Source organism: Acomys minous (assembly GCF_964271855.1).
Source record: "Acomys minous genome assembly, chromosome: 13".
NCBI classification, from domain to species: domain Eukaryota; kingdom Metazoa; phylum Chordata; class Mammalia; order Rodentia; family Muridae; genus Acomys; species Acomys minous.
The window spans coordinates 110,859,137-110,869,993 of record NC_140495.1 but is presented as its reverse complement, the minus strand read 5'-3'; the positions used below and the strand labels follow the sequence as shown (position 1 = coordinate 110,869,993).

Below are 10,857 nucleotides of genomic sequence, written 5' to 3'. Positions count from 1 at the left end.
TGAACTCATGTCCTCTGAAAGAGCAGTCGGTGGCCTTAACCTCTGAGCCGTCTCTCCAGCCCCACACACACATCTTTAATCCCTGATGGATTTCTGTGAGTTCAAGGCCAGCCAGGTCTACAGAGTGAGTATACAGTAAGAGTGAGACTGTCTCAAAATCCAAAACCAAAAACAGGAGAGCCAAGGGTGGAGGGGACTGGGTTGCCCACAGGGAGTCCTGGGGGTGGGGCCAGAGGGCGGGGTTACCTGGACTTGGGGTGGGACCAGAGGGCGGGGTTACCTGGCCTGGGGGTAGGACCAGAGGGCGGGGTTACCTGGCCTGGGGGTAGGACCAGAGGGCGGGGTTACCTGGCCTGGGGGTGGGACCAGAGGGCGGGGTTACCTGGATTTGGGGGCGGGACCAGGGGCGGGGTTACCTGGCCTGTGGGTGGGACCAGAGGGCGGGGTTACCTGGATTTGGGGGGCGGGACCAGAGGGCAGGGTTACCTGGCCTGGGGGTGGGACCAGAGGGTGGGGTTACCTGGCCTGGGGCTGGGACCAGAGGGCGGGGTTACCTGGCCTGGGAGTGGGACCAGAGGGCGGGGTTACCTGGCCTGGGGGTGGGACCAGAGGGTGGGGTTACCTGGCCTGGGAGTGGGACCAGAGGGCGGGGTTACCTGGCCTGGGGGTGGGACCAGGGGGCGGGGTTACCTGGCCTGGGGCTGGGACCAGAGGGCGGGGTTACCTGGCCTGGGAGTGGGACCAGAGGGTGGGGTTACCTGGCCTGGGGCTGGGACCAGAGGGCGGGGTTACCTGGCCTGGGGGCGGGACCAGAGGGCGGGGTTACCTGGCCTGGGGGTGGGACCAGAGGGTGGGGTTACCTGGCCTGGGGCTGGGACCAGAGGGCGGGGTTACCTGGCCTGGGGGCGGGACCAGAGGGCGGGGTTACCTGGCCTCGATGTCTAACTGGATGTCCTCAGAGTTACTGGGCTCTGTCACGATATAGGGCTTCTGAGGCTCAAGCTTCACTTCAAAGTTGGGAAGGACTGAATGAAAGAGAAGAGACGGTGCAACTGCCCCAGGGCCGCCCCGCATCACACTCCTCTCCTCCCCTCACTTCAGCACTTACCGTATTTCTTCACTTCAAAGTAGGTGCTGCTATTGGACTGCAGGCCGTCTGAGAACCTAGCTGAGATCTTCCAGGTCCCCGGCCTGAAAATGGACAAGGGCAGGAGTCGGGCTACCCACCCACAGATGGCCACGGCCTAGGTGAGTCCAGGCTACCCATCCACGGATGGCCACGGCCTGAGTGAGTCCAGGCTACCCACCCACAGATGGCCACGGCCTGAGTGAGTCCAGGCTACCCACCCACAGATGGCCACGGCCTGAGCGAGTCCAGGCTACCCACCCACAGATGGCCACGGCCTAGGTGAGTCCAGGCTACCCATCCACGGATGGCCACGGCCTGAGTGAGTCCAGGCTACCCACCCACGGATGGCCACGGCCTAGGTGAGTCCAGGCTATCCACCCACAGATGGCCACGGCCTGAGTGAGTCCAGGCTACCCACCCACAGATAGCCATGCCCTAGGTGAGTCCAGGCTACCCACCCACAGATGGCCACGGCCTGAGTGAGTCCAGGCTACCCACCCACAGATGGCCACGGCCTGAGTGAGTCCAGGCTACCCACCCACGGATGGCCACGGCCTGAGTGAGTCCAGGCTACCCACCCACGGATGGCCACGGCCTGAGTGAGTCCAGGCTACCCACCCACGGATGGCCACGGCCTGAGTGAGTCCAGGCTACCCACCCACGGATGGCCACGGCCTGAGTGAGTCCAGGCTACCCACCCACGGATGGCCACGGCCTAGGTGAGTCCAGGCTACCCACCCACGGATGGCCATGGCCTGAGTGAGTCCAGGCTACCCACCCACGGATGGCCACGGCCTGAGTGAATCCAGGCTACCCACCCACAGATAGCCATGCCCTAGGTGAGTCCAGGCTACCCACCCACAGATGGCCATGGCCTGAGTGAGTCCAGGCTACCCACCTACAGATGGCCATGGCCTGAGTGAGTCCAGGCTACCCACCCAAGATGGCCATGGCCTGAGTGAATCCAGGCTACCCACCCACAGATAGCCATGGCCTAGGTGAGTCCAGGCTACCCACCCACAGATGGCCATGGCCTGAGTGAGTCCAGGCTACCCACCTACAGATGGCCATGGCCTGAGTGAGTCCAGGCTACCCACCCAAGATGGCCATGGCCTGAGTGAATCCAGGCTACCCACCCACAGATGCCCGTGGCCTAGGTGAGTCCAGGATAACCCTCCCCCCATGGCCATGGCTTAGGTGTCCAGCCACAGATGGCCATGACCTAGGTGAGTCCAGGCTAACCCCTGCATGGCCATGGCCTGAGTGAGTCCAGGCTACCCAGCCACAGCCATGGCCTGAGTCCACCAGAAGAAAGCCATTGTTTGACCAGAGGCTTGGGAGGAGTAGGTTCAAAACATCTGGAATGTGCCCCTTGCCCAATGTGGAGGGCACCCTGAGGTGGGGTGGTGTAGAAAGAAGTGGGGGAGCTCACTCTGAGATGTCTGGAATTATGAAGTCATCTTGGAAGATGGAAGTGGGGGCAAATACCTCCTTCTTGCGTACACGGAGGCCATGAGAGTTCTGCAAGGGAAGTCGATGTGGTCAGGTGGGGATTACACGCGTGCACAGGGTCAGCAAGGTGGGGATTACACGCGTGCACAGGGTCAGCAAGGTGGGGATTACACGCGTGCACAGGGTCAGCAAGGTGGGGATTACACGCGTGCACAGGGTCAGCAAGGTGGGGATTACACGCGTGCACAGGGTCAGCAAGGTGGGGATTACACGCGTGCACAGGGTCAGCAAGGTGGGGATTACACGCGTGCACAGGGTCAGCAAGGTGGGGATTACACGCGTGCACAGGGTCAGCAAGGTGGGGATTACACGCGTGCACAGGGTCAGCAAGGTGGGGATTACACGCGTGCACAGGGTCAGCAAGGTGGGGATTACATGCGTGCACAGGGTCAGGAAGGTGGGGATTACACGCGTGCACAGGGTCAGGAAGGTGGGGATTACACGCGTGCACAGGGTCAGGAAGGTGGGGATTACATGCGTGCACAGGGTCAGCAAGGTGGGGATTACATGCGTGCACAGGGTCAGGAAGGTGGGGATTACACGCGTGCACAGGGTCAGGAAGGTGGGATTACACGTGTGTACAGGGTCAGGAAGGTGGGGACGTGGGGACTATGTGTGCACAGGGTCAGGAAGGTCAGGAGCCAGGCACTCACCTCCACCGTAACCGTGAGGGTGTCAGTGGATGGACGCATCTTTTGATCCAGCTCAAAGATTCGGTAACGAACTAAGAGTTGAGAAGGAGAGGTAGGAAGAGCAAAGTGACTGTGGTGGGGACTAAAGCCTCCAGGGTGGCGCCATGTGTGGCCACTTTACCTAGAGGGCACCAAACCTGCTCTGAGCAACCTGGGAGAGGGACAAGGCAGGGGCCCTGAGGCGGGAGGCTCACCTCGCTGGCCAGGGTTATAAATAGGCTGATCAGTCTGCACAAAGATGTGTCCCCGGCGGGAAGAGAAGAGCAGGTTGACACCCTGAGTGTCTGTGCCTTTGGGCGAAAAGTTCTTTAGCCAGGAAGACTGAGCTATTAGCTGGACATTGGGGGCTCTGTTCAGGTTGAAGAGGCCACAGCTCGTCACATCTCTCAGTGGTACCTGTCAGGGGGGAGACACGGGATGCAGAGCCCAAGGTGGAGGGGGGGACACCAACGGCACCTGGCTGGCTGAGAGAGGCAAGACGCGGCTTGGAAAAGCGACAAAAGGGCCAGGCATGATGGCGCCCAGCTGTGATCCCAACACTTGGGAGGCCGCAGCGGTTCTCTGGGCACTTACATGCAATCTAAGGCTGAACCCCCGGAACCCTGTCTCAAGCGCAAAAATAAAGCAAAAGGTACAAGAACCAGTAAAGCTCAGCACCGGGAGACTGAGCGAGGGGACTGCCATGAGTTCAAAGCCAGCCTGCGCCACACAGCTGCCTCCTGTTTGTAACTAAATAAACAAACTGTCAACAGGGTGCGCAAGGAGGCCTGAGAAACAGCAGGGGTGCAGGCCCTGGATACCTCAAGGTTGAGAAGGACAAAGTCATTTCTTGAGCTGAGGACAAACATCTTCTCTGGGGAGCAGAGGCGACCACTGCTTGGGTTTCTCAGGAACACTGATCCTTTCACTTCCTGTCCTGGAGGGGCATCCTGGAGCTGCACCCCCACTGACAGGGGGGTCCCCAAATTAACCACAGATGGAGAGAACAGGAGCAACCTGGGAGAGCAGTGTGGGGTACACCTTCAGACCCCGTCACCCCGCTCTCCCTCAGCCCTCCCGAACCGAGCACCAGTGTCTTCCCCAGCACCTGGGCTTCTGCAGAGAGGAGGCGAAGAGGCTGCACAGCCAGGCCAGCGCCCAGAGGAGCCGCATGGCTGGAGGATCCAGGAGAGGTCAGGCCCGCCTGGTCTGACTGTCTGCTCCTTTCTGGTCCACCTAGGGTTGGGGCCAGAGTTTTGCTCTGGACCTTGCCCCTCCCCTTGCTCAGAGGAGCCGGGAAACCACGTGATGGCCAAGAAACGCAACTGGCCCTGGGCCCAGTGCTGGGGAAGCCACCCAAGCACCAGGGTCTCTGAAGAAATCTTGGCCCCAAAATGGATTTTGTGCTTGTTTATCCCAGTACCAGGCACCTCCCTTAACTGTGTGCGTGTGCAGGCACATGTGCAAGTGTGTGCAGCACCAACACGGCACATGGACAGGCAGTTGAAATGCTTCCGAGACTCTCGCCTTACATCCAGGCCCCAACAGAAAGCCTGGGGCTCAGAAGATGGGCTGCACGCTCACCCCACAGGGAAAACGGCCTGAGTAACCCTTGCTCTCTGAACTATGACGAAATGCTCAGCCCCAAGTTTGGCTTCATGCTATCCACAAATGACACCTGGACACGTGTCACAGTAAACAAAGGACATGGAGACGAAGTACAGTGACAAGTATTTTATTTGGCAATTTCAACCTGACACGGAGGGCGGAGCTCTCTGCTCCCTTCCCCGGTGCTCCGAGCAGTCCCACCTTCCTATCCCCTTGGCGCGGCTCCCGGCTCCACACACACAGAAGTGCAGAGCTGCAGCGCCCACAGCGCAGCTCGGGCCAGAGCCTGGCGCCCATCCTGGGGGCCTGTTCTTCCGGGCCAGTGCTTCCAGGAACCCCTCAGCGGGCCGGAGAGCCCAAGGGTTGACTCCTCACGTATCTGGCAGGCGAAGGAGGGTTCCGGAAGTGGTGGAGACACTGTGTAACAAGAAGACAAGACTGGAGCCGCTGTCTAGGCCCAAAGTGTGAAAACTCGGAATTTAGCAGTGTTCTCCTGAGTCCCAGAAAAGATGAGAGAAACTGGGCTGTGCCAGCCAGTGGCGCATGACCTGGGGGGCCCAACCCTGTGTCCCTGCGATTTCCCAAGACCCTGGACCAGACTCACCAGTCCACCAGCTGTGCTCCAATGAGGTCATGCACGTGGTAGGCAAGGCCGAGCCGCACAGCTGAAGGGGGTCTGCGGCCCAGGAGCTCTGACAGCAGCAGCTCGCGGTACTTGGCCTTCCGCACCATGCTGAGTACAGCCTGGCGCCCTGGAGGAGAGGTGGCCCAGGAAAAGGAAGAGGTGAGTCACACAGAGACCCCACGGGGTGTCCTTGAGGCACTGAGCAACTGTGCTATAGGCAACAGACCTTTCACAAACCACTTAATGAATCTCCCAGCTCCAGGCACGGCCAGCCACCAGCTCCCAGCATCTCGGACAGTGAGGACCCCAGCGTTCACCAGCTGCCTGTGGGGGTGGAGGCCAGACTGACACAGCTGCAGCGAGAGCCCGAGCACCCTGCCCTCTCCGACAGTTGACACATGGGTATCAAGTGGCCAGAAACACAGGCAACCCGAGGCAGAGAGCCACTCAGCTGCAGGTTCCACCACCCTGCCTGACTGTCCCCTCTGCAGCTTCTCTGTAGCCTTGAGAGAGAAAGAGAGACAGACAGACACTGTGTGTATGTACAGGCATGCATAGAGCACACACATGTGGGCGGGTACACAAGCATGTAGAGGCCTGCGGGAGCACTGTCAGGCATGGCTTCTGCCAGCCTCGTGCACTGGGCAAGGCTGCTTTCTTGCAGGGTGGAGCGCAGTTCACTTCACTAAGCTGACAAAGCAGCTGAGGAGGAACCAGCTGGAGAGTGGAAGGGATGGGGCTACCAGATGCAGGACATATTGACCCCACATCTCACGTGATCTCTGGGTCCCTGAAGCCGTAAGTCTGTGTCATTTGGTCCTGCTGGAAACTAAGGTCCCCACAGGCTGGGAGCACCGAGGTCAAGAACTTCTGCACCACCCCAGCACACGGTCGGCCGTCACAGGCCTTGAGGACCTGGAAGCAAAGCTGATGTCTGTAGCCAGCACAGCCCCACCCCACCATTGCTCTACCCACATCACCCCAGGACAGCACTGCCTTCCTGACCCCCGTCTCTGTGGGTCCCAGGACACCACTGCCCTCCTGACCCCCGTCTCTGTGGGTCCTAGGACACCACTGCCTTCCCGACCCCCGTCTCTGTGGGTCCCAGGACAGCACTGCCCTCCTGACCCCCGTCTCTGTGGGTCCTAGGACACCACTGCCTTCCTGACCCCCGTCTCTGTGGGTCCTAGGACACCACTGCCTTCCTGACCCCCGTCTCTGTGGGTCCTAGGACACCACTGCCTTCCTGACCCCCGTCTCTGTGGGTCCTAGGACACCACTGCCTTCCTGACCCCGTCTCTGTGGGTCCCAGGACAGCACTGCCCTCCTGACCCCCGTCTCTGTGGGTCCTAGGACACCACTGCCTTCCTGACCCCGTCTCTGTGGGTCCCAGGACAGCACTGCCTTCCTGACCCCCGTCTCTGTGGGTCCTAGGACACCACTGCCTTCCTGACCCCGTCTCTGTGGGTCCCAGGACAGCACTGCCTTCCTGACCCCCTCTCCCTCTTTCCCTGTTCCCCTCCCCATCTCACTACTCACCACAGCTGGGCGCCCTCTTCATGAGATGTGGGCTCTGGTTAATGTTCTTCTTGTCATTCCTATGCCCAACTCCCCTGCCCTCCTGTGCCCACCACACACAGGCACTCACACACACAGGCACTCACACACACAGGCACTCACACACACAGGCACTCACACACACAGGCACTCACACACACACACACACACACACTCACTCACTCACTCACTCACTCACCCTAGTCCTGTAGTCTTCAGTGAAGACAATCCCATGGGCATCCAAGTCAAAGCCCAGCTGGATGACTTTGATCTCTCCCTGCTCTTGAAGCTCCTTCTGTTTCCACAGAGAGTAGAGAGAAAGAAGGGTAAGGCAGGCCAGCTTGTTTAAAACAAACAAACAAACAAACTATCCAGGCATGGTGGCACATGCCTTTAATCCCAGCGTTCGGGAGGCAGAGGCAGATGGATGGCTGTCAGTTGGAGACCAGCCTGGTCTACAAAGCGAGTACAGGACAGCCAGGGCTACACAGAGACACCCTGTCTCAGGGGTGAAAAGTTTGTGCTCTCTTGTGCAATTCTGAAAGGTTTTGGGGGGGGAGAGAAAAAAAGATTCCGTTTTAGGGAAGTGCACAAGTGCCATGGCCTGCAGGGTGAGGTCAGAGGGCATCTACAGGAATCAACTCAGGCGGTCCAGCTAGGAGCACCCTTTACCATCCGAGCCATCTCACTGACCCTAAACAATTTATTGATGTTGTGATGGCTGAAGAAACTCCATTTTATGCTAGGCATATCCACCAGCCACTTGTCTCTTAGTCCAGTCCGGGGAAGCTAAGTCCCCAGTAACCACCAACACACACACACACACACACACACACACACACACACACACACACACACACACACACACTGACGTACAGCAGGGGCGTCTGCAACTGTGACTAACTGCTTTTTGCCTTCGGAAACCTGCTCATGGGGACAGTGACCTATCCTGAGGTCGCCGCCTTGCCTATGCAAACCCGACGGAGCAGAACTGTCCCAGGCTGGCTTGGGCAACACTCGAGCTCCTTTTTTAAAAAAATAAAAAACCCCTCCGTCACCCCCGTCCGCCCAGCATCCTCCGAGACAGCCGTCCTGCTGGCAGGGTCACTTGGGGGACCTGGGAGTCCGCACCAGGCTCGCCTCCCTCCCTGGCCCTCACTCTCCTCCGCCCGTCCCTCCGGGGCGCCCTCACCAGCTGCAGGTCGGCCACCGTCCTGTCCGGCAGCAGACTGTACACCTGGCTCCTCAGCGCGATGGGCGGCAGAGCGTCCTCGAACAGCCCGCGGGGGAACAGCTGCGCGAGCTCCGCCACCGCCTCGCGCGCCGACCCTGGCGGGGAGGACAGGGGATGAAGTCCCGGGTGTGGGGGGAGAGCCCGAGCGCCCCCGCCCCGCCCCGCGCCCGGTTGCCATGGTTACCGGCGCCCGCCCTCAGGGGATCCGCTTTCAGGGACCCCGGCGCCCGCCGCCGCTTGACCCCGAAGGCCTCCGACGCCAGGAGCTGTCTCTTGCGATTCATAGCCCGGGATTTCACGTTTCCGGGAACGGGGGAGCCTGGTGACGGGGACTTCCTGCGCAGCATGATGACGACGCGGCCTCTGATTGGTCGTCTTGGGTTTGATGGCGAAGGGCGCCTCCCTTCCGCCGGCCGCGCCGCCGCCGCCGATTGGCTGCCGTCCGGAGCGCTCCCCGCCGTGGGGGGGGCGGGGGGGACTGAGGTGCGGACGGGTGTCGCCGCCGCCGCCCGCTCCCGTCCTGAGGGCGCACGAGCGCGGCGCACTTGTGCCTCCGCCCGTCTGACGCGCTGCCCTGAGGCGGGAGCTTTGAGGCGACCAGGTCTTTGCTGTCAGCGCGAAGTGCGGGGCGCGGCGGCGCCCGGGCGGGTCGGAGGCTCTCGGCTGCAGCCCCGGGGGCGCGGCGCCTGGACGCTCGGTCCTCGTCCGCTCTGAAACGGGGACGCTTTGCCTCCCAGGCCCTGATGGACCCGCGCTGGGCCAAGAGGAAGGCTGAGAAGCCGGCGGCGGCGGCGGCGCCGTGGAAGAAGCTGCCGCGCCGGGCGCCCTCGCTGCGCGCAGAGCCCGCGCTCTACGCCGGAGCCTTTCCTTTCTACCGGCGCCCTTCCGAGCTGGGCTGCTTCTCGCTGGACGCGCAGCGCCAGTACCACGGCGATGCCCGAGCCCTCCGCTACTACAGCCCGCCCCCCGCCAGCGGCCCGGGCCCGGACTTTGACCTCAGGGATGGCTACCCCGACCGGTACAAGCCCCGGGACGAGGAAGTCAAAGAGAGGCTGGACCACTTGCTGCGCTGGGTCCTGGAACACCGGGGCCAGCTGGAGGGGTGAGCGGGGCGCACGAGCCGGTCCGGAGCCGCCCCCCTCCCCGCCCGCGCCCGCCGTCTCCAGCCGGGAGAGCCAAAGGGTCTTCAGCGGGAGCTTTGGCTCGGCGGAGCTAAAGCCCCAGTCAGACCGTTAGCCCCAAACTCTTCCTTCTCAGGGGTCCGGGCTGGCTGGCGACGGCCACGGTGACGTGGAGGGGACACCTGACAAAGCTGCTGACCACCCCGTACGAGCGGCAGGAGGGCTGGCAGCTGGCGGCCTCCCGCTTCCAAGGGACGCTGTACCTGAGTGAGGTGGAGACCCCGGCGGCGCGCGCGCAGAGGCTCGCCAGGCCGCCCCTCCTCCGGGAGCTCATGTACATGGGCTACAAATTTGAGCAGTACATGTGCGCAGGTGAGAGCGGCCCCTGCGGCGCGGCCCTCTCCTCCTCCTCCTCAGAGGGGCCCAGAGCCTCTCCCCTTGCTGCCGCCTCTCTCTCGTACAGACAAGCCCGGAGGCTCCCCAGACCCCTCTGGGGAGGTTAACACCAACGTGGCCTTCTGCTCGGTGCTGCGCAGCCGCCTGGGAAAGCACCCTCTGCTGTTCTCCGGGGAGGTGGACTGCCTAAACCCCCAGGCCCCGTCCACACAGCCCCCCGCCTGCTATGTGGAGCTCAAGACCTCCAAGGAGATGCACACCCCTGGCCAGTGGAGGAGCTTCTACAGGTCCGGGCGGGGCTGAGCGGGAGAGCCCTGGGGGTGAGGGGGGGACGGGCGGCCTGACCCTTTGCCTGGCCTTTCAGGCACAAGCTTCTGAAATGGTGGGCTCAGTCGTTCCTCCCAGGGGTCCCGCATGTTGTCGCTGGCTTCCGGAACCCGGAAGGTTTCGTGTGTTCCTTAAAGACCTTTCCTACCATGGAGATGTTTGAAAACGTCAGGGTAAGGCAGAGGGTCACAGCTGCTACCTGTTCCCCACCCGCCTCCCCTGTGCCCAGACCTCAGGGCCAGGGCCTCTGTGCCATCTGCCTCCCCCTCCTCTGCCCGATGCAGAATGACCCGGATGGCTGGAATCCCTCAGTGTGCATGAACTTCTGTGCCGCCTTCCTTAGTTTTGCCCAGAGCACAGTTATCCAGGACGACCCCAGGTAAGGTGCTCACACTTGTGCGCCACCTCTGGGCACCGTCTCCGTCTCTGGCTGCACCCCACACCTCCATCTTTCCCCCAGGCTCGTCCACCTCTTCTCCTGGGAACCTGGTGGCCCGGTCACTGTGTCTGCCCACTGGGGTGCACCCTATGCCTTCCTGCCCTCATGGTATGTGGAAGCCATGACCCAAGACCTCCCGTCACTCTCAGAGACTCCCTCACGGAAGGAGTGATGCTTCTGAGGACACAGCAGTCTGGTCTCTGTGCAGATAATAAAACCGTGTTTCTAACTGTGTCTC

The 10,857-nt window shown here is 61.6% G+C and overlaps 3 protein-coding genes across 4 annotated transcripts in view; 1 reads left to right on the top strand and 2 right to left on the bottom strand.

Moving 5' to 3' along the window:
* LOC311580794 (complement C4) overlaps positions 1-4,577 on the bottom strand; it is a 20,886-nt gene extending 16,309 nt beyond the window's left edge. Inside the window, exons 1-7 of the mRNA XM_084752509.1 lie at positions 4,421-4,577; positions 4,134-4,329; positions 3,528-3,729; positions 3,295-3,365; positions 2,562-2,650; positions 1,109-1,191; positions 929-1,025 (exon numbers count right to left, since the gene is read on the bottom strand). Coding sequence (XP_084608635.1) covers positions 929-1,025; positions 1,109-1,191; positions 2,562-2,650; positions 3,295-3,365; positions 3,528-3,729; positions 4,134-4,329; positions 4,421-4,485 — 803 coding nt within the window. The 5' untranslated portion in view covers positions 4,486-4,577. The remainder of the gene's footprint in view (positions 1-928; positions 1,026-1,108; positions 1,192-2,561; positions 2,651-3,294; positions 3,366-3,527; positions 3,730-4,133; positions 4,330-4,420) is intronic.
* Positions 4,578-5,031: 454 nt separating this feature from the next.
* On the bottom strand, positions 5,032-8,805 carry WHR1 (winged helix repair factor 1). Of its 2 annotated transcripts, none has more exons than XM_084752166.1 (7): positions 8,521-8,805; positions 8,295-8,431; positions 7,302-7,397; positions 6,321-6,460; positions 5,772-5,869; positions 5,525-5,672; positions 5,032-5,413 (listed from the first exon to the last, which is right to left on the bottom strand). In XM_084752166.1, exons 1-7 carry the CDS (start codon positions 8,681-8,683, stop codon positions 5,260-5,262), a joined length of 936 nt encoding a protein of 311 aa, XP_084608292.1. In that variant the 5' UTR covers positions 8,684-8,805; the 3' UTR covers positions 5,032-5,259. The 2 variants fall into 2 exon arrangements, with proteins under 2 accessions (XP_084608292.1, XP_084608293.1); XM_084752167.1 differs by having other exon boundaries at positions 5,032-5,337.
* Positions 8,806-10,848, top strand: DXO (decapping exoribonuclease). The gene is made up of 7 exons (XM_084752161.1): positions 8,806-8,929; positions 9,074-9,438; positions 9,594-9,829; positions 9,921-10,140; positions 10,218-10,353; positions 10,465-10,559; positions 10,641-10,848. The coding sequence occupies exons 2-7, from the start codon at positions 9,080-9,082 to the stop codon at positions 10,789-10,791; spliced, it is 1,197 nt and encodes a 398-aa protein (XP_084608287.1). The 5' UTR covers positions 8,806-8,929; positions 9,074-9,079; the 3' UTR covers positions 10,792-10,848.
* The last annotated feature ends 9 nt before the right edge of the window (positions 10,849-10,857 follow it).